This window comes from Phytophthora parasitica (genome assembly GCF_000247585.1).
Source record: "Phytophthora parasitica INRA-310 unplaced genomic scaffold supercont2.14, whole genome shotgun sequence".
In the NCBI taxonomy this organism is placed as follows: domain Eukaryota; phylum Oomycota; class Peronosporomycetes; order Peronosporales; family Peronosporaceae; genus Phytophthora; species Phytophthora nicotianae.
The window spans coordinates 131612-148702 of NW_008649000.1; the positions used below are offsets into that span (position 1 = coordinate 131612).

A 17091-nucleotide genomic window follows, 5' to 3' on the forward strand; every position below is an offset into this window, starting at 1 on the left:
CGTCGAGTGCGGAACGTCAGGTCAGAGTGATTGTTTAGGCTTGAGGTTTGTAAAACTCACTGAGAATAAGTTAAATTCTGATGACTTCTGAGAACGGTCGCGCCATTTTTCGAGTCATTTTTGATGGAGCTGAACAAATCGCTCGAGGAGGTCAAGGACGCCGGCGTGACGGAGGAGACCATCGCGACGGCGCCCACTGTAGACGCAGCGTCGGCTGCCCGCCCGCTCTTCGACGAGTTCTACGACGACTGGGCGTCCTTTGATGCTGCGATCGCGCGCGCCACGGCGGCGTACCACCCGATCCGCAAGCGCTCGTCACTGACCTTTGAGGTGTACAACCGCACAGTATCGAAAGGCAAGCACGACCGCAAGAACATTGCCGAGTTCCTGTCCAAAACCTTTAAATGCACGCACGGCATTAAATTCCGCTCGCGAGGCAGCGGCAAGCGGATGCGGCATAAGTTGCGTGATATCGGGTGCCCGTTCCACGTCTACGCGTCTGCAGTGGAGTACGGCCCCACGTATCGCGTCAAGGTGCGGACGCATGATAAGCACAACCACCCTATTGGTCCTGACTCCATGAAGATGATGAGCGGTGCGTTGCACGAGTCGGATTATGAACTGGCGACGCATGATGGAGACAATGAAGCACCGACACAACAGATCGCCGAGTCTGCTGCGACAAACACTCATGTGCATCAGATTGAGCACGTGATGTCATCTGAAAGCGCGGCGGAGGCGGCGCAAGCGGCGTATGAACGACAGATGAGGGAACAATTGGCGGAGGCCGAGGCCCAAGTACGCGCTCAAGCTCAGGCCCATGCTCAAGCGCAAGCAGAAGCTCAGGCACAGGCTGAAGCTCAATCACAGGCATACCAATATGCCCAAGCACAAGCACTGCTTAAGGCTCAGGCGGAAGTCCAGGCAATGACAGATGCTCAAGTGCAAGCCCGAGCGCAGGCGATTTTGCAGGTTCAGCATAACCACACACAAGGACAACCTCAATCTGTTGATGCTGCAGATATTCTGAGCGCAAGTGGTCACGGTAGCGAACTGTTAGATGGAGCAATTGACAGTACCATGGGTGAAGATGTTTTCTCCGGTTCTTCGGCTGCGCAGACGACGACTACTGACGTCGCAGTCGCTGCCAATACCAATATCCAAGATACTACTGCTGCCAATATTCATGCACCAGCAAAGTTTGAGGAGACGATGACTCTTGAGTCACTTCGCAAACGTATCGCGGACTTTGCGGATGAACGCGACTGGAATGAGGTAAGGCCTTCTTGCGATGCTCGGACACGTACGTGGACTAAACCTTATACTTTAACTCGCATGTCATATTACCAGTTCCATACGCCTCGCAACTTGCTGTTGGCTCTTAACGGCGAGGTGGGTGAGCTTTGTGAGATCTTCCAATGGAAGGGTGAGGTTAAGAACACGGCGGGTAAGCAACGAGGCGATGTCTCCATTGAGGGTCTTCTGGTGCACTTAACTGATGTTGTGTGCTTTTGCGTCATGGCAGATTGGTCCGCGCGAGACAAGGAGCACCTTGGCGAGGAGATTAGTGATGTGCTGATCTACCTGGTACGACTTGCCGACAAGTGCGACGTAAACTTACCCGCCGCTGTCAACGACAAGATTGCAAAGAATGCGAGGAAATATCCTGCCGACCTGGTTCGTATAGCAAGACTTGCGAGAGCTGGCCTTTGTCGCTATTCGCTAACGCATTTTCGTGGTTTCGGTCATAATAGGTGAGAGGATCATCGAAGAAGTACAACGAGTACAAGCGAATGCGTATAACTGAGGAATCAACCTTGTAGAGCGACAAGAAATGTAAAGGTGGGAAACTCCGGCCTCTTGAGTAAATCTGGGTTTCAATTGTGCGTTGAAGCGAATGCACTCAAGATGACCATGATGTATATAAAAGCAGCGAATTCACCACCACAAGGGTGCGCAGTGCATTCAGCTGTATTGAGTGTGCACGCAAAGCGCATCCATCTAATCTGTTACAGGCGAACCAACCGGCCTCAAGGGTAGCCACGCTAGACGGGAGAGCGCGCCAGGAAGCTTGCAGCACACGATATCGTCAAGCTTAAAGAAAGCATCCCAGCGTCGTCCATCCATGCCGAATCGGTGCTCGCTAACGCTGTCTGCGCTGTGCCTGTCTAATCCTCCGGAGCGTCGCCGTCGACCATGCGGCTCTCGTTCTCGAGCTTCTCAATCATCTGCAGGAACTCCTTCTCCTCGTTCACGCTGACCACCTTCGGCTCCATCTTAACGGACATCGTGCCCTTCTTGGCGGTGATGTGCTCTCGCACAGCCTCGATGGCTTCCTGAAGCTTCTGGATACCCTTCTGCTTGTCCAGCGTGCTGGTGGTCATGACGTACATGGGCGGCGCGATGAGCTTAACCTTCACAGGAACATCCTCAGTGCCGACGTTCTGGGCAGCCTGCAGGGCCGAGCGGATGGCCTCAATACCCTCGTACGTGAAACACGTGACCTCAATATCCGCGCGAATCTTGATGGGCTGCGGGGTTAGCCGGCGACGGATCTGTGCCTTAAGCGCCGTGAGGATCTCAGGCGTGATATCCAGTCCCTCAAAGACCGAGTCGTCTGTGATGCCCATCTTGAAGACATCGTAACAGTGCACGTATTCGACCTTCTTTTCATCGTCGCTGGGGGTCTCGATCTTGAATTTCTTGTATAGCGGCCAGGCCACCTTCGAGTACAAGTCCTCAATCTCCAGGTGGTTCTCCTGGGCCACTTGGCGCAGCACACCGTGCACAGTCTTGGCCTTGTTGTAGCGTTCCTCGCACTTGGCAATGTCCTCGGGGGACACCCGGCGCTTGGACAGATCGATGTAGCCCTTCTCCTTGTCCACACGCAGCACCATGACCACCTCGTTCTTGCCCACACGAATGAGCTTGTTGATGGAGCGAATGCGGCGTCGAGACAGCTCGGACAGCAGGATCATACCCTCGATGTTGTTGTACTCGAGCAGGGACACGTAAGCGCCCATCTCGGCGATGGAGCGCACATTCACCATAACCAGCTCATCGATTTCTGGAAACTTCTGTTCGTAGAAGCGACACTGCAAGTGCAGGATCTCCTGCGCTTGCGTAGTCTCCTCGCCAGGCACCACGGTGGGGGTCGTCTCAGCCATCTTACTTGTCGGGACGGATTTCTCTCACTTGCCTAGGGAGCTGTGTGCCAGCCACCAGTGTCTTGGCACACCACAAGAACTTTTTTGCTAGACAATGTGGCAAACACCATAACGTACTTAACTGAACATTGAAGTTAAGACCATCACTCCTATCCCGCACTGGCATGGAAGGGCAAGCACTGACGGCGGCGGCCCCCGCTGCCTACGGTGCCATCCCCCCTCTGGCGCATCACCTAGAGAGTCAGGCCACGCATGTGGAGTCTCTGCAGATACTGAGCCGCAAGCTGGAGCGCAACACGTTCGCGCCGGTGGTATGCAGCATCCTGGGTGTCGTGGTTTTCATGCGTCTCGGGGTCGTCGTGGGGACGCTGGGTATCTATTACGCGCTGATCGTCATATTTGTGGCCTTCGTCATTAGCTTTCTTACTGTCATGTCCATGTCCGCGCTCGCGTCCACGAGTGACGGATTGGCAAGTGGAGGGCTGTTCAATGCGCTGCGCCGCTCGCTAGGCCACCGACTAGGCCACATGATTGGCCTCATGATGGTCTTGTCCTTCAGTATCGGCGCCGCGTTCTACCTGCTCGGCTTTAGTGAGCTGGCAATGGTCGTGATGGGACTGCATAACCGTAATGGGCTCGTCTTACCGTGGAATGAAGACGCATCGGCTGTCACTGTGGTAACTGCGAGCGTGATCCTGGCGGTGCTGATGTATGGAGTACAGAACCGCATCACGTTGCGAGCTCTACGACTTGTATTTGTCATGGTGATGGTGGCGGTGGGGTGCAATATGTTGTTTTTGTTGGTACCTAACGCTGCGAAGCATACAGGAATGTCGATCAAACACTTTAGACAGAACTCGGATGAGCACACACCCAAGATGCTCAGGCAGATGTTCGAGACGTTCTTTCCTGGGTTTTGTGGCGTTATTGCAGGCGCAAATTTGGCCGAGTTTGTGTCGGAGAGAAGCGCAGCCAGAGTGTCGTCTGCTATTGCGAAGAAAGCGTCGCAGTATTTTTTGTTGGGAATTCACAAGGCGCTGGCGTTCAGCTTTATCATCTACGCGGTGCTCGGATTCGTACTCGCTGCTTGTGTAGAGAATCAAGTGCTTCAGACAGTGCCGCTCATCGTCCCGCTTGTGGTGGATTCTGCTTTGGGAGTACCGCTCATCTTTCTGGGCGTGGCTTCTACGACGCTATCGTCGGCACTTTCGAGTATTAAAGGAGCTTCCACCATTTTTGTGGCGCTGTCCGCTCAACCATTCCAGTCAAATGAAGCTCACTCCCCGTCAATGGAGGCTGAAGTTACGGTAACAGAGGTGTCATATAGCCAAAGCAGCACACCCATTTCACTAGCGTGCACTTGGGCAGTGTGTCAAGCTGCTTTACTATGCGGAACGGTTGACGCGATCATTCCAATCGTAAGCTCCACATTCCTCCTGACGTTTTTCCTTATCAACTTCGCGTGCTTTTTTCAAGATCTATCATCTACGACGTTCCACCCCTCCTTTCGTATGGTACGCTAACCAGAACTTGTGCTTGTTTGCCGTCTCTAAATTCCGTTGCGCTTATTGCTTCTTTTTTGCAGTACTCGAAGTGGACTGCCTTGCTGGGCTGTGCGCTTTCGTTGAGTGCGTTCTTTCTTGTTGTGTCAACGCTATTCGTGTCAGTCGCAAGTGTATTACTGCTGGGTTACACTGTATACTACCATGACGAACTCGTTCAATTCGTAGACGAGCTCCGACTTTCTCATCATGGTGATCGGCGCCGCCTCCATCGACAGGATGCCGTTGACGAACAGATTTTGGCATACGAGGCCAGGTCACCGTTGGGCATATCAGGGCGATGTCAATCTCGGCGGCGGGGGTCCCATCAAGTGATAGACGAAAAACGAATTGAGTTGGCTGCTCTGTACGTGCGTGACGCTATTCACGGTCGGTTTCTTGGAGAGGAATATTTGATCGATGGTCTGAATCGAATGCATTACAAGCAGCTTTACCACGGTCTTTGGTACATCCGGACGGCAAACGTATGCTTGCTGATGTCGCTTGCCTTCTTCGAAACGCCTTCGTGGTGCTTCTTCGAGTCTTCGTGTGGTGATCACTTGAAAGTCCTGACGTGGGAATTACCAGTGCTCTCGAAGAATGCGTCCATCGGTATCGAGCTCGTGTGCCTGTTGTTTTTAGGTTTGGAGCTGTCGATGAAGTACAAGTACATGGGGTCTCGCGTGTATTTTGTGGACAAGTGGCACGTTCTCCAGATTATCTTCGTGCTTGCAGACTTTGTGGCAGTACTCACGGTGCTCGTCGTGCCACAAGATACGGATCTGGACGGAAACAAAGGTGAACGAGAGCTGGTCCCAAGTGGATCTAAGCCTATTGTCTTAGCACCACTTATCCGTCCACTTATCGTGATATCCATGAGTCAACGGCTACGATCCGGCTTCTCCAGCTTGCTCAAGGCCTTGCCACGCTTCGCTGACGGTCTTATAACGCTGGTATTTCTTATCATTCTTTTTGCGGTTCTCGGCATGATGCTTTTCGTGGATACTGCAGAAGCTGGCGTATATTTCAAGTCGTTTGAGGATGCATGCCTGAGTCTCATTATCCTGCTTACGACTGCCAATTTTCCAGATGTGATGATGCCTATCTACTCGCAAGCCCGCATCTACAGTCTCTTCTTCATCAGTTTCTTGATGATCGGCCAGCTGCTCGTGATGAACCTGGTGTTTGCTTCAATCTACCAACACTATCGACAAGAAATCGCTGAACGCGCAATGGAGTATTCAACTAAGAGAAAGCTCGCACTTCAAGCTGCATTTCATCTCTTGCCGACCGAACAGATCATACTTCCTGAAGGTGCGATGGAACAGGATGCACATTTCAAAGTTATCGGCCAGAGCACATACAATCGCCTCATGAACAAGCTCATGCGGCCGACAATGTCTCTATTTCGTGATGATGAGTCAACTGAAACTGAAGAAATCGAGAACTCAAACAATGAGCCAATCGCTTTCGATGAGTTCGTGGTTCTCATTAAAGCATTCATGGCGAGCGAGAAATCGTCAACTGCGGCCCCTTACGAGCCACGTGACTTAAGTGGCTACGTGATTATTCGTGCGACTCAGCGTTTTGTGGCCTGTGGGTGGTTTGACAGAGCGGTTGATGTTATTATCCTCGGAAATTTCATTGCAATTCTCATGGAAATCCAAGCCAAGATTCATGGTGAAGTGGCTGTGAGTCTATTGTGGGAGCGGTGGATGCTAGTATTCTCTTTGGTTTACATCGTCGAGATGATACTAAAGATGTATGTCTTCCGCTTGGGTGGATACTTTAGCTCTACCAAGAACATCTACGATTGCGCAGTGACGCTTGTCATTTTCGTTGCAGAAGTCAGTGTGCACTCACATAGTTTTGAAGTGGAGTGGCAATGGATTCGTCTGTTGTTGCTATTTCGCTTCTTACGCTGCTTACGACTTCTCGTAGCGTTACAAGCCTTGAGCTCCATGTTTGCCATTGTCGTGCGGTTAATCCCGGCCTTTGCAACACTTTATGGTACGTCTCTTATCGTTTCTGTTATCAACGTATTCAGCACTCATCAAGTGTACTTGTACTTTGTGTAGGGATGCTCGGACTGCTGATGTACCAGTATGCAGCAGCCGGAATGCAGCTATTTGGAGGCAAACTCGTTGTTGGAGATCCACGCCTGGCCTCAATCCCGTATGGCCAAGCGAACTTTTACAGCAACAATTTTAATGACTTCGCTTCGTCATTGACGACTCTGTTCGAGCTGCTGATCGTCAATAATGTGAGTTGATGTACTTCTCCAGATATTGGTCATTACTAAGAAATGGCTGCTTTTTTTATGCAATCAGTGGTTTGTCACGATGGAAGGCGCAGTGGCAGTGACGACGAAGTGGAGTCGTATCTATTTCATCAGCTTCTACGTTGTAGGAGTTGTCATGGTGCTAAGCCTTGTAGTTGCATTCGTGGTAGAGGCCTACTTTGAAACTGCGGCAAAGCTGGAAGCAGTATCCCAGACTACGGAGATCAACGTATCCGAGAGTTCAAGTTTTCCAGGTACGACAGACTCCAAAAGCCACGAATCAGTCGCTTCAACTAAAACAAAACAAAGGCTACTAAGGAGAGGGTCCTCTTCTCTACGTATGCGACCACGGGCCGACAGCATCTACGTTGAAGAATTTCTGTGAGCGGACAGCAGTAACATGTTTCAGTAACCTTTTTCACGTCAACGTTCCAGTGACGAAGACGAAAATAGGGGAAACGAGATGTCTATTCTTGCTGAAGGCAGCTGGCGCTACTAGTAATAGCTCCTTATCTATAGCTTGCGGAACATACAACTCCAACGCAGCAGCACACGCTAGCCACAAAAGAAGTCCCAGAAGCTGACATTCGCCCAAGACGACGAAACCAGCTGTCGAGCGGCGCGATAACCATGCCAAGCCCAGCTATCCTTGAGAAGCAGAAGGTGGTGCCAATGATCTTCAGACGGCATGGAGACACTGCGCCCAAGAACCGCGGTCACGCTCTGGGCAATGCCAAACCTGCAACATTCTACATCCGAGAGCTGGAGCGTCAAGGGGACAAAGGGAGCACCACGCTGTTGGATGCATCCGTGCTCATGGCCACCCGCCCATTCAACCCCAAGTTCATTGCCTACGACAAGAAAGTATTGCGTTTTGAAGCGTATTTCCTGGAAGCCGTGCACGAAAGCAACCTCGAGAACTATCGAGTGCGGCGTTGCGAAGTGCTATACTATCTCGAGGATGATACGTTGCAGATCACTGAGCCCAAGGTCGAAAACAGCGGCATCTTACAGGGAAACTTTGTTAAACGACACCGCATCCCAATGCCAGAGAGCGATGACCGTGGTAACATGCAGTACTTCACGTTGCGCCACCTGAACGTGGGCGAAGAGCTGACCTTTTATGGTCGGACATTCCACCTCTTCTCGGCGGACGAGTTCACACGTAACTACCTCGTTTCTCAGGGAGTTCATGTGCCCCCAGATGAAGCAGTCCCACGAGACCCGTACACGGTGCTACGTCAAGCACACATGGCTCGAGAGACTGGACAAGATCCAGATGCGCACTATGGCAAGAAGAAGTACCCGATGAAAGACTTTATGGAGGCCTCACTGGGTAAATTTGCTCGGCCCAGCGACAACCTGCGTCGATTCCTGGCACATGACCGTGAGGTGCTGCGTTTCTTCGCTATCTGGGACGACACCGAGAGGCTCTATGGTATTCGTCACCGCTACACACTGCACTTCTTCCTGGCTGATAACACCATCGAAATCCTCGAATCTTACGAGCGGAACTCTGGATGCGACCCATTCCCCAAGCTGCTCAACAGAGCAAAACTATCCAAGGATCCGGAACGCCAAGCATGTGCTGCAGTGTGCGACGAAGCAGCGGATGATGAAGATGTCCCTCAGCACCACTACTACTCGTGGGAGGATTTGGCCATTGGCGAATATCTCCAGATCTACAATAGGCGAATTCTCTTGTTGGACGCCGATGCATCCACTCGTTCATGGTACGAGGAGCACCAGATGCCGCTCGCCCCTGCCATTTCTGTTAAGGACGCAGTGTCACCTCCGCCGGTGTTTACACCTCCAGTTCACGACGGTTTGGGCTCCGAGGAGGATTCGCTACAGTCATGCTACCATTTGCTACCAAAAGCTCCACTCAAGAGCATTGAATCCCTCGATACGACTGAAGTTCTGCGGTTCCGTGCGCGTTTCGAGACGGAACAACCCGAAGACGTAGGGCGTCGCTTTGTGATTTCGGTCATCGTGTCGGATCAAAGTGTCTCTATTATCGAGTTCATCCAGCGCAATTCTGGCATTGTAGGTGGCAAGTTCCTTGAGCGAACGCGCATTAAGCGTACCCGTCCTGACGGTTCCGTAGTGATGACCGACGGCCGCATTTCGTGGCTCGGCCTGGATGACTTTTATGTCGGCGCTCGAGTTCGCATGACAGGCCGAACCTTCGTGCTCTTCGAGATGGACGAATATAGTGCCAAGTATATGGAGGCTCGCCCGGCCAAGTTTGCACGATCCGACAAGCTTGCTGTGCTACGAAAAGTGAATGATAAAGTGGACAAGTCCGCGCTGGAAACTCGCATCAGTGACCTTCAGAAGAAGCAAAGCCACGTTGACGTCGAGGAATTGACGGCATTCCTGAATGACCTAGCAGTCGACGTTGCCCCTCATGACGCCTTCACTATTATCCGAAACTATGGTGACAAGACAACCATGAAGATAGACCTCGGGACGCTGCCACAGCTATTGGGTTAACGATAGCGTATTTTTACCAGTAGGCCTAGGACGTGCGAGGCATATAACGCAGCATCCATAGGATAGCCTGATAATCTACGTGCAGCTGATTAACATCTCTCAGAGTACGTTGTGGGTACATGTAGACTGTAGCGACAGAAATGCGTACCTAAATCTCCTTGTAAAGGTAGCTAGCTAACCTCGTCCTCGCTAAAGAAGTGATGATAAAATGATTTGGGGCAGCGAGCCACGATCGCCAAATGAGATCGCTATTTTATATATTTGCTAGTTTTGTGGACATGGGAGGAATTCAAATGAAGAAACACAACGAAAATGTCGACATACTTTGTGCCTCAATTGGACTACCGCGATGACGAAGAAAATCTGAGTCTTGTGGTCATTGAGAGCGTTGAGACTGAAGCGTGGCGATTTTACGCGAACTGGGCCGCCCTGCGCGTGGAGAGTCTCCAAAGTCAACGGGTGGGCGTCTCCAGTGGAGACGCCCACCCGTTGATTTTAGCTCCCTCTATTGGCGTACATGGAACAGATCACCAGCCCCATTAAGCGATGGGTACCCTATCGCGAAAGAAGCCAACACGGTCAAAGTGGACATTTCGTACAGCGACTTTCCAGCACGATTTCTCGAGCTCGGCGGCTCTGTTCCAGCTACCCAACAGTAAACTTTAGTATCGCTTGGAATCCGTTCACGGCTCCTGGAGACTTGGAGACTTGCTGCGAGTGTGAACAGGATGAGCTCGATCGGAAATCATTTTCAAAGCCTTGTTTCTCCGTGGAGCGTGCCCTCTCTCTCTCTCTCTCTCTCTCTCTCTCTCTCTCTCTCTCTCTGCCTAATAACATTGGACATTCGGACAAAATTGGCGTCGAGTTCGCTTTCCTTTGGCACAGAAAACGGAGATAACCTAGTTTTGTATTGTGGATTTATAAGCTAACGGCTATTCATAATTCAAACAGCGGCTCGAGAGATTCACTTCGGATCTTATCGGACGAGTATGAGAATGCCACACTTCTCCATACCAGAATTGCTGTTGATCATTTATTTAGAGGCGACTCAAGTACCGGAAGAAGCTCAAAAGCGAGCGTGAAACGTTAGAGGATGAAGAGTAACTTCTACCGAAGATTATTTTTACTTTTTTTTAAGGACGACCTTACAGTCCAAATTATTTATAATAATTAATTTATTAAAAAACAAATATTGTCCAAGTTTCCATACAGGGATTATCCAGGTGTCTAAAATGGCCACAAAAAGGTCACCAAAATGATGAAATATATTTTTATATTACCAAAACAGGTATTGACCAGGTTGTGGTACCTGGAAAAACTGCATGCGCGCTACATGGGCAAATTGTCAAATGACGCGGTTGACTTCTTGTCGGAGCTTCATGGGACCGATGTAGCCAATCAGAACAGCGTGACGGCTTCCAGGTATTCCATGGTGGAACCAAGTATTGACCAGGTATTGGCCAGGTTATATTTTGCTTAGCAGAATCTTCAAAAATCAGGATGCACCGCTACACTCACTGCGCCTTCTGGTTCATTAAAGCTTGTAACATCTCCCAGCGCACTCGAACAAGACCCCTCGAAGACACATCCGTTGGAGCAGCGTTTGACACTTGTCTCCAGAACTGAAGACACACGAATATGCCGCAGCTGTCGCCGTCCTTCTGGCGCGGTGTGGTCATTGTGAGGTGCTTGAACGCACTATCGAGTAGACCACCGTCGATCTCACGGGCCATCAACTTGAGTATCTTGCCAATCTTTCGTTTGTTCATACTGTCGTACACGACAATCTCCTTCTTCAACTTGTTGATGACAAGGCATGCCCAGTGGTTGGTATCAAAGTTGACAGGAAGGAATATGTACCCCGTCAGATCGTTATCCAGACACTCGCGAATTTTAACCAGCGTAATTACGGATATAACATCTGTGACAACGTCTCCCGTGTCGACTATAGAGCTTGATACTGATTGCAAGAAAACAGTGGCATTGTTGCCATACTCAGTTCGAAGCAGTTGCGTAAACGCAAGGATAGAGTCGTCACTCAACCAACAACCGATCCTGAAGCAGTATAGCCCAGCGTAAGCGTAGTCAAATCCTACCCCAGCCAGTTTGCTGTAGGGCCAGTTCTCCAGTAGCTCCATTGCCATTCCCCCAACTTTACTGTCAGCGTCTACAACTTGCTTCACTGTGGTAAGTACCCACGAGGCACACTTCTTTCCGCTATCGCACACTTTGTGCAGATTCCAAACCCACCTCATTGCCTCCAACTGCTCACGTGTGAACTTTCCAATTGTCGGGATCACTGCTACAATTGAACTGGTGCTTTGGGAATGCATCGATACGTGGGACTTGACGTTCTGCTTGATCTTTCCGAACAAGCTCTCAACACGATTATTTGTATGATTGTTGAAGTGTGGCAGATCAACTCGGTGCAACATCACCCACATGTCGGCGCATGAATCCCAGTTCTCCACAAAGTATTCCCAGAGAGTGGAAACCCCGTCACGGCACGCCACGGCCTTAAACTCATCCCTGTTAGCTTTGTAATCGCCTTCAGTCCTTGCGTAGGTCATGTTCGTAATGAGATGTTTTAACTGGTCAGCCACGTCAAGAGCGTACGACCCGTACTTCCCACAACGCACCATTTCATGCAGCCATTTTATCACGTGAAAATGACACAAGAGCACGCGCGCCTCAGGAAGCTTGCGTCTTATCGCATCCACCTCACATAAGTCCTTGTCCACGATGACGATACAAACTAACCGCCAGTGCTCGTTCGCTCTCTTGAAGTGATCAAGGCACTTAGCCATGTGCCAGTCGGAAGTCGTCTCAAGCATTGAGTACTGCACTGGCTGGCCGTGCCCAAATTGGTCCATCGCTACAAGTGACAACAACTGATAGTTATACCTGCAACAAACCATCCAGTCAATATCTGGTTTACACATGGAAAATCTCTGGATTTCGGTACTACAAAATATGCAAACAAGAAACTCACTTGTTGGTCTTGTGGGTACAGTCCATTTGCAGCACCTCAGGGAAGTTGTCGTACATCGCGCATGTGAGCTGTTATTGATATCACACCAGTATCACCTCGAGCGCTTTGCACAACGGTGGATACATTCCTTGGGTTCTCCAAATTGAAATTGACCACAGTCTCGGCAACTGCGTCGTCGTCAGAAAGTGTCCTTCCTGCAGAACGAGTACACGCATGCAGTTAGAAACCTAAGAACCCGTTGAGCACACAATATTTACTTTACCAGACTGGCGAACGCGTGCTACCAAGTTGCGAACATCATCCATCGTCACGCGGTGATCAGAATTCCGCCGGATGTAGTCATAAATACTCGAATTCTTAGCGTCTGACTCCACCAACAGCTCAATACCAGGCATTAGTGGAGACCTGGACGATACCTGGCGAATACCTGGGTACGACATGTAAATGTCGGAACTGATTGGGTGATTGTGTCGATACACCTCGCGCTTCAACGAAATGCCCCACTGCCCCTTTGTTCGCACCATCTGAGCCAGAAATTGGAACGGACAGTCAGTCCGGCGAAGCTTGTACACCTTCCGCTTGCCCTTAGACCTTTCACGCTCGGCCCAGCCATGCGTACAAATGTACCTGCGCTGAAAAGGGTTCATTTCCTCAGGAACCAAAGGAATCTGACTGTCTGGGAGCCCTTGATACCGCGTTTGCTTACGCAAATCCTGGTTGCGTCGCTTGGTACTGACCGTTTCACTTACAACTAGCACCTGCTTGGTTGTACGCATGTACTCCTGCAAGCTTTCCTCAAATAGCGCCCAGGTTTTGTGATCGGTCTGGAACGAGGGCACTGTAACTCCGTCGACTTCTCCATCGTCGTCGTCTCCGCCATCGGATGCAGGCCTCTTCTTCTTACCACGCGTGTCACTGTGCACCACCGCGTCCTTCTCCTCCTCCGACGCCGATGCGCTGTCCTCCTCGTCTTCATGTTCGTCCCCATCATCTGAGTGCTGAATATCCGTCGTGGCGTCAGCCGTAGTGGCTTCATTGGGACCAGATTCGGTACTGACGTCCACACCTTCCTTCTCCTCGCGCCCAATCTTCATTGCGCGAGACTTCTGCGCTCGGGTCCGGGATGCCTCGACACTTGCCCTGCGTACTGCCTCTGCGGTACGCGCTTCTTCTTCCTCGCGAGCTTGGTCGGCCATTTGCTGCTTGATTTGGCCGTCTTGTGCGTGCGTGCCATGTTCCTTCCCTTTCTCCGACCTGCCGCGTGTCAGTTCAACGATTGAGTGGCTGGGCGTGAAAGGAAAACAAAATAAATTGCTGGAAGAAAAATAAATTCCAAACCTGGGAAATATCTGGATGCTACACCTGGAAAAAACGTAGTTCAAATATCTGGGCTCAAAGCTTGCTCGTTTTTTTTTTAATAAACAATTATTAATATTTAGGGCGGGTTATGTGATGCACATTCATGAAATTTTAGTTTTTAAACTTTTTTTTTCAATATGGAGACGGTAAAATTGGACAAGTAATTCGCTAATTCGCAAGGTGAATGCGTAATCTTGACAGATGCAGTATTTTTGCGATACCGTAGCCAAACGATTTACGCACTTGTCTTTTGTACAAGCCCCTTCTATCAACAAAACCGCAAGTCATGATGCAGAGTGGGCTAATTTTGATGAGGATGATCAAACAAGGCCTGACAGGGTAAATTCCTACCTACATGTAGGGCTACAGTAGCTGACGATGTCGCCAAGGCCGAGCGACCTGAAGCTCCCGTCTCTAGCATGTGTCACTACTGTAGATGATAAGATCGTGATGTCGAATAAGGTTACACTCACGAATTATTTGAATATGTATGTATTGGGGGGGGGGTATGAGATTACTAGTGTCGCTAACTCTCTTTTTTCTTAGTGGGAGTTCCGACTATGGTATTTTGTGACGAAATCCAGTAGTAGATTACATCATGACTATCATGATGTAATCGCCATGTTCAGGAGGGTAAACGTCATGACTGCCATGATGCAATCGGTCTTTTTACTACATTGAAAAAGGAACTCATTGTGCAATTCGCCACTCCACCAACAAGCCAACCGAGCCAAGAAACCTACCGAACAATGACCGTGTCGTCTAATTACTCGACTTACAAGCACAATGTCTCGTGGGAAGAGGATCACGCCTACGTGCAGGTCATGCGCGTGGGTGAGACTGCGTACTTCTCCGGACAGTTAGCTCACGAAGGCGAGAAGCCCGTGGGTGAAGGAGACTTCGGCGCGCAATGCGACGCCACGTTCGTGAATCTTGACAAGTGTTTGGCAGAGATTGGCGCCTCGCGCAACCAGGTCGTACATTCGGAGGTGCTGGTGGTCGATTTGGCCAAGAACATGGAAGTTATGGGGACCAAACACAAGCAATTCTTTGGCTCTCATCGCCCAGCGTGCACGGTGTGGGGCGTCACGGAACTCTATCTGCCGTATCAGCTGGTGGAAATCAAGCTCACGGTTCGTCTGGATCTGCTCGAGGACCACAAGACCATCATGAATGGCATGCCCTGGGAGGAGGAGTTTGGCTACGGACAGATTGTGGCGTGTGGCTCGACGGTAGAAGTGTCGGGCCAGTTTGACTACAATGACGAAGGCAAGCCGACGGGTGGCGACGACTTTGACGCACAGTGTGAGCAGGCCTTCAAGAACGTTGACAAGCGTCTGGCGGAAATTGGCGCCTCGCGCAACCAGATCGTCCATACGGAGGTGATGATTGTCAATATTCGCGACAACATGGAGAAGTTTAACGCCGCGCACAAGAAGTTCTTCGGATCACATCGCCCTGCCAGCACGAACTGGGGTGTGGTTAGACTGGGCATGCCGCACATGCTGGTGGAGATCAAGTTCACCGTCCGCCTAGACGTGCCTCCGACCCCGAAGACGTTTTCGCACGGTTTACCATGGGAGGATGCTCACAACTACAACCAAGTGATCGTTGCTGGCGATACGGCATGGATCTCGGGTCAGTTCGCCCATGACGGTGAAGGAAATCCGATTGGTGAAGGTGACTTCAAGAAGCAATGCGAGGCAACGTTTGCCAACCTGGACAAGTGCCTCGCGGCTATCGGAGCAACACGCAGCCAAATTGTGAGTGAAAATACTTTGGCTGTGGGTCTCAGCGAGAATGTCGAAAAGCTGGCTGCTGCGCACAAGAAATACTTTGGTGAGTGCCCACCAGCGAGCACGACCTGGGGCGTCACAGGCCTCGGATTGCCCTACATGATGGTGGAGATCAGTGCCATCGTGCGTTTTGACGCTCCTAAGAAGGCGTAAGGCAGACTCGTAAGGACGAAGACATGATGAGGTACTTGCGGTTGGAGGTTGATAAAATCTTTTGGTGTATTAACAACTGAAACATGTTAACTTCTACATGTATGATGTCACTTTAACTGGTCATTAGTATCTTAGCAAGAGCAGCGTATATACTATCAGTAACTTCACAAAAAGAGTCTACTACTTTTTATGCTCTTCATACAATTGTCAAGCGCCGCCCAGACCGTGGCCTGGTAGAGCCATCTATTGACATACTGCATGATTTTGCTAATTTCAGTATTCCAGAAAAGAATGGGTATTTTAATTTGGAATACTGAAATGAACAGAATCTTGCAGCACAGCCAGTTCATCAGACCAGATTGTCAAGGATTATTACATACAGGTGGCTAAAAAATGCAGGTGGCTAATTGTACTTATACCGGTAAGCAGTCTCTTGCTAATATAAAACCTTAATGACATATCAGCAAAACGATATGGGTGCTATCTGCCTCATATTATTTGTACTACAATTGGCATAGCCTCAATTTAGGGACAGATAACCAATTTGACCAGTTTGCTTCATTTGGCTCCAGCATTTAGAGAAAGCCACTCTAAGCATCGTTCAACTGCATTGATAGGTGCAGTAACATAATATGCGTCTAAATCTGCGGTAGTAATTTTATAAGCAGAGCTAGCGCCTTGCTCGAGCTACACCCGCGTAAAGACATCAGCTTACTGGGAAAGCTCCCTGATTTCAAGAATTTCACAGCCAAATATCTCGCTATTTTAATTCTTAACTTTGCAGATTACCAAGTATTTCTTGCAGATCAACACAAGCGTAGCATCTTTCATATACTGAGTACTTCACATCAACTAGACTGAAGCTTCTTTCCAACGGAGAGTTAAGCCCGCCCTACAAATATTCCATTCCCAGACGGTGTTAACGGCAAGAATCCGATTCCAGCCCGAATAATTAAAATTTTGCTTCGAAAGCAGAACTGTTGACTTCATGAGGTCCATTGTTAGTGCTATTAGTCCATAATTTTACTTTTCATTCACCCGTTTTGGTAATAAAAACTGGTGGTGATTCAGAGGTCCTCTACTTTTGTCTTAGTAACTATAGAGTCCTGGTATCGCTGGAGGTTTTGCCTTGTCGAAGTTCCATTCTGAAGAGCTGTTTTTTTTTTTTACATGCGTCGGAAGTTAATAATAATGTGAAACCCAACTATTTATTATTTAGCATACTAATAAATGGTTGGTTTTTCGTAACGAAAGTAAAACCTTTTTACTTTCTTAAGTTACGGCAGCTAAGCACAAATCTTCGACC

At 49.7% G+C, this 17091-nt stretch overlaps 7 protein-coding genes across 8 annotated transcripts; 5 read left to right on the plus strand and 2 right to left on the minus strand.

Annotated features, from left to right (window-relative positions):
• Window positions 1-8: 8 nt before the first annotated feature.
• PPTG_08372 lies at window positions 9-2234 on the plus strand. 2 transcript variants are annotated; one of them, XM_008902448.1, is made up of 4 exons: window positions 9-1275; window positions 1351-1447; window positions 1526-1677; window positions 1755-2234. In XM_008902448.1, the coding sequence occupies exons 1-4, from the start codon at window positions 124-126 to the stop codon at window positions 1821-1823; spliced, it is 1470 nt and encodes a 489-aa protein (XP_008900696.1). In that variant the 5' UTR covers window positions 9-123; the 3' UTR covers window positions 1824-2234. The 2 variants fall into 2 exon arrangements, with proteins under 2 accessions (XP_008900696.1, XP_008900695.1); XM_008902447.1 differs by having other exon boundaries at window positions 1351-1677.
• Window positions 1761-3251, minus strand: PPTG_08373 (hypothetical protein). Its single transcript, XM_008902449.1, has one exon. The coding sequence runs from the start codon at window positions 3165-3167 to the stop codon at window positions 2169-2171; it is 999 nt and encodes a 332-aa protein (XP_008900697.1). The 5' UTR covers window positions 3168-3251; the 3' UTR covers window positions 1761-2168.
• An 80-nt stretch (window positions 3252-3331) lies between these two features.
• On the plus strand, window positions 3332-7374 carry PPTG_08374 (hypothetical protein; the record flags this gene model as incomplete). The annotated part of the gene is made up of 4 exons (XM_008902450.1): window positions 3332-4681; window positions 4753-6718; window positions 6787-6971; window positions 7039-7374. The coding sequence occupies 4 exons, from the start codon at window positions 3332-3334 to the stop codon at window positions 7372-7374; spliced, it is 3837 nt and encodes a 1278-aa protein (XP_008900698.1).
• A 245-nt stretch (window positions 7375-7619) lies between these two features.
• On the plus strand, window positions 7620-9485 carry PPTG_08375 (hypothetical protein; the record flags this gene model as incomplete). The annotated part of the gene is made up of 1 exon (XM_008902451.1): window positions 7620-9485. The coding sequence occupies one exon, from the start codon at window positions 7620-7622 to the stop codon at window positions 9483-9485; it is 1866 nt and encodes a 621-aa protein (XP_008900699.1).
• Window positions 9486-9797: 312 nt separating this feature from the next.
• Window positions 9798-10028, plus strand: PPTG_08376 (hypothetical protein; the record flags this gene model as incomplete). The annotated part of the gene is made up of 1 exon (XM_008902452.1): window positions 9798-10028. The coding sequence occupies one exon, from the start codon at window positions 9798-9800 to the stop codon at window positions 10026-10028; it is 231 nt and encodes a 76-aa protein (XP_008900700.1).
• A 971-nt stretch (window positions 10029-10999) lies between these two features.
• Window positions 11000-13673, minus strand: PPTG_22243 (hypothetical protein; the record flags this gene model as incomplete). Its single annotated transcript, XM_008902824.1, has 4 exons — window positions 11000-12389; window positions 12478-12545; window positions 12601-12671; window positions 12740-13673. 4 exons carry the CDS (start codon window positions 13671-13673, stop codon window positions 11000-11002), a joined length of 2463 nt encoding a protein of 820 aa, XP_008901072.1.
• A 734-nt stretch (window positions 13674-14407) lies between these two features.
• PPTG_08377 (hypothetical protein) lies at window positions 14408-15977 on the plus strand. The gene has a single exon (XM_008902453.1). The coding sequence runs from the start codon at window positions 14586-14588 to the stop codon at window positions 15783-15785; it is 1200 nt and encodes a 399-aa protein (XP_008900701.1). The 5' UTR covers window positions 14408-14585; the 3' UTR covers window positions 15786-15977.
• Window positions 15978-17091: the final 1114 nt, after the last annotated feature.

Coding starts and splice junctions, on each gene's coding strand:
- PPTG_08373 (XM_008902449.1), bottom strand. CDS start 3,167: ATGGCTGAGACGACCCCCACCGTGGTGCCTGGCGAGGAGACTACGCAA.
- PPTG_08372 (XM_008902447.1), top strand. CDS start 124: ATGGAGCTGAACAAATCGCTCGAGGAGGTCAAGGACGCCGGCGTGACG. Junction 1,276..1,350: donor ATGAACGCGACTGGAATGAG/GTAAGGCCTTCT, acceptor TCATATTACCAG/TTCCATACGCCTCGCAACTT. Junction 1,678..1,754: donor GGAAATATCCTGCCGACCTG/GTTCGTATAGCA, acceptor CGGTCATAATAG/GTGAGAGGATCATCGAAGAA.
- PPTG_08377 (XM_008902453.1), top strand. CDS start 14,586: ATGACCGTGTCGTCTAATTACTCGACTTACAAGCACAATGTCTCGTGG.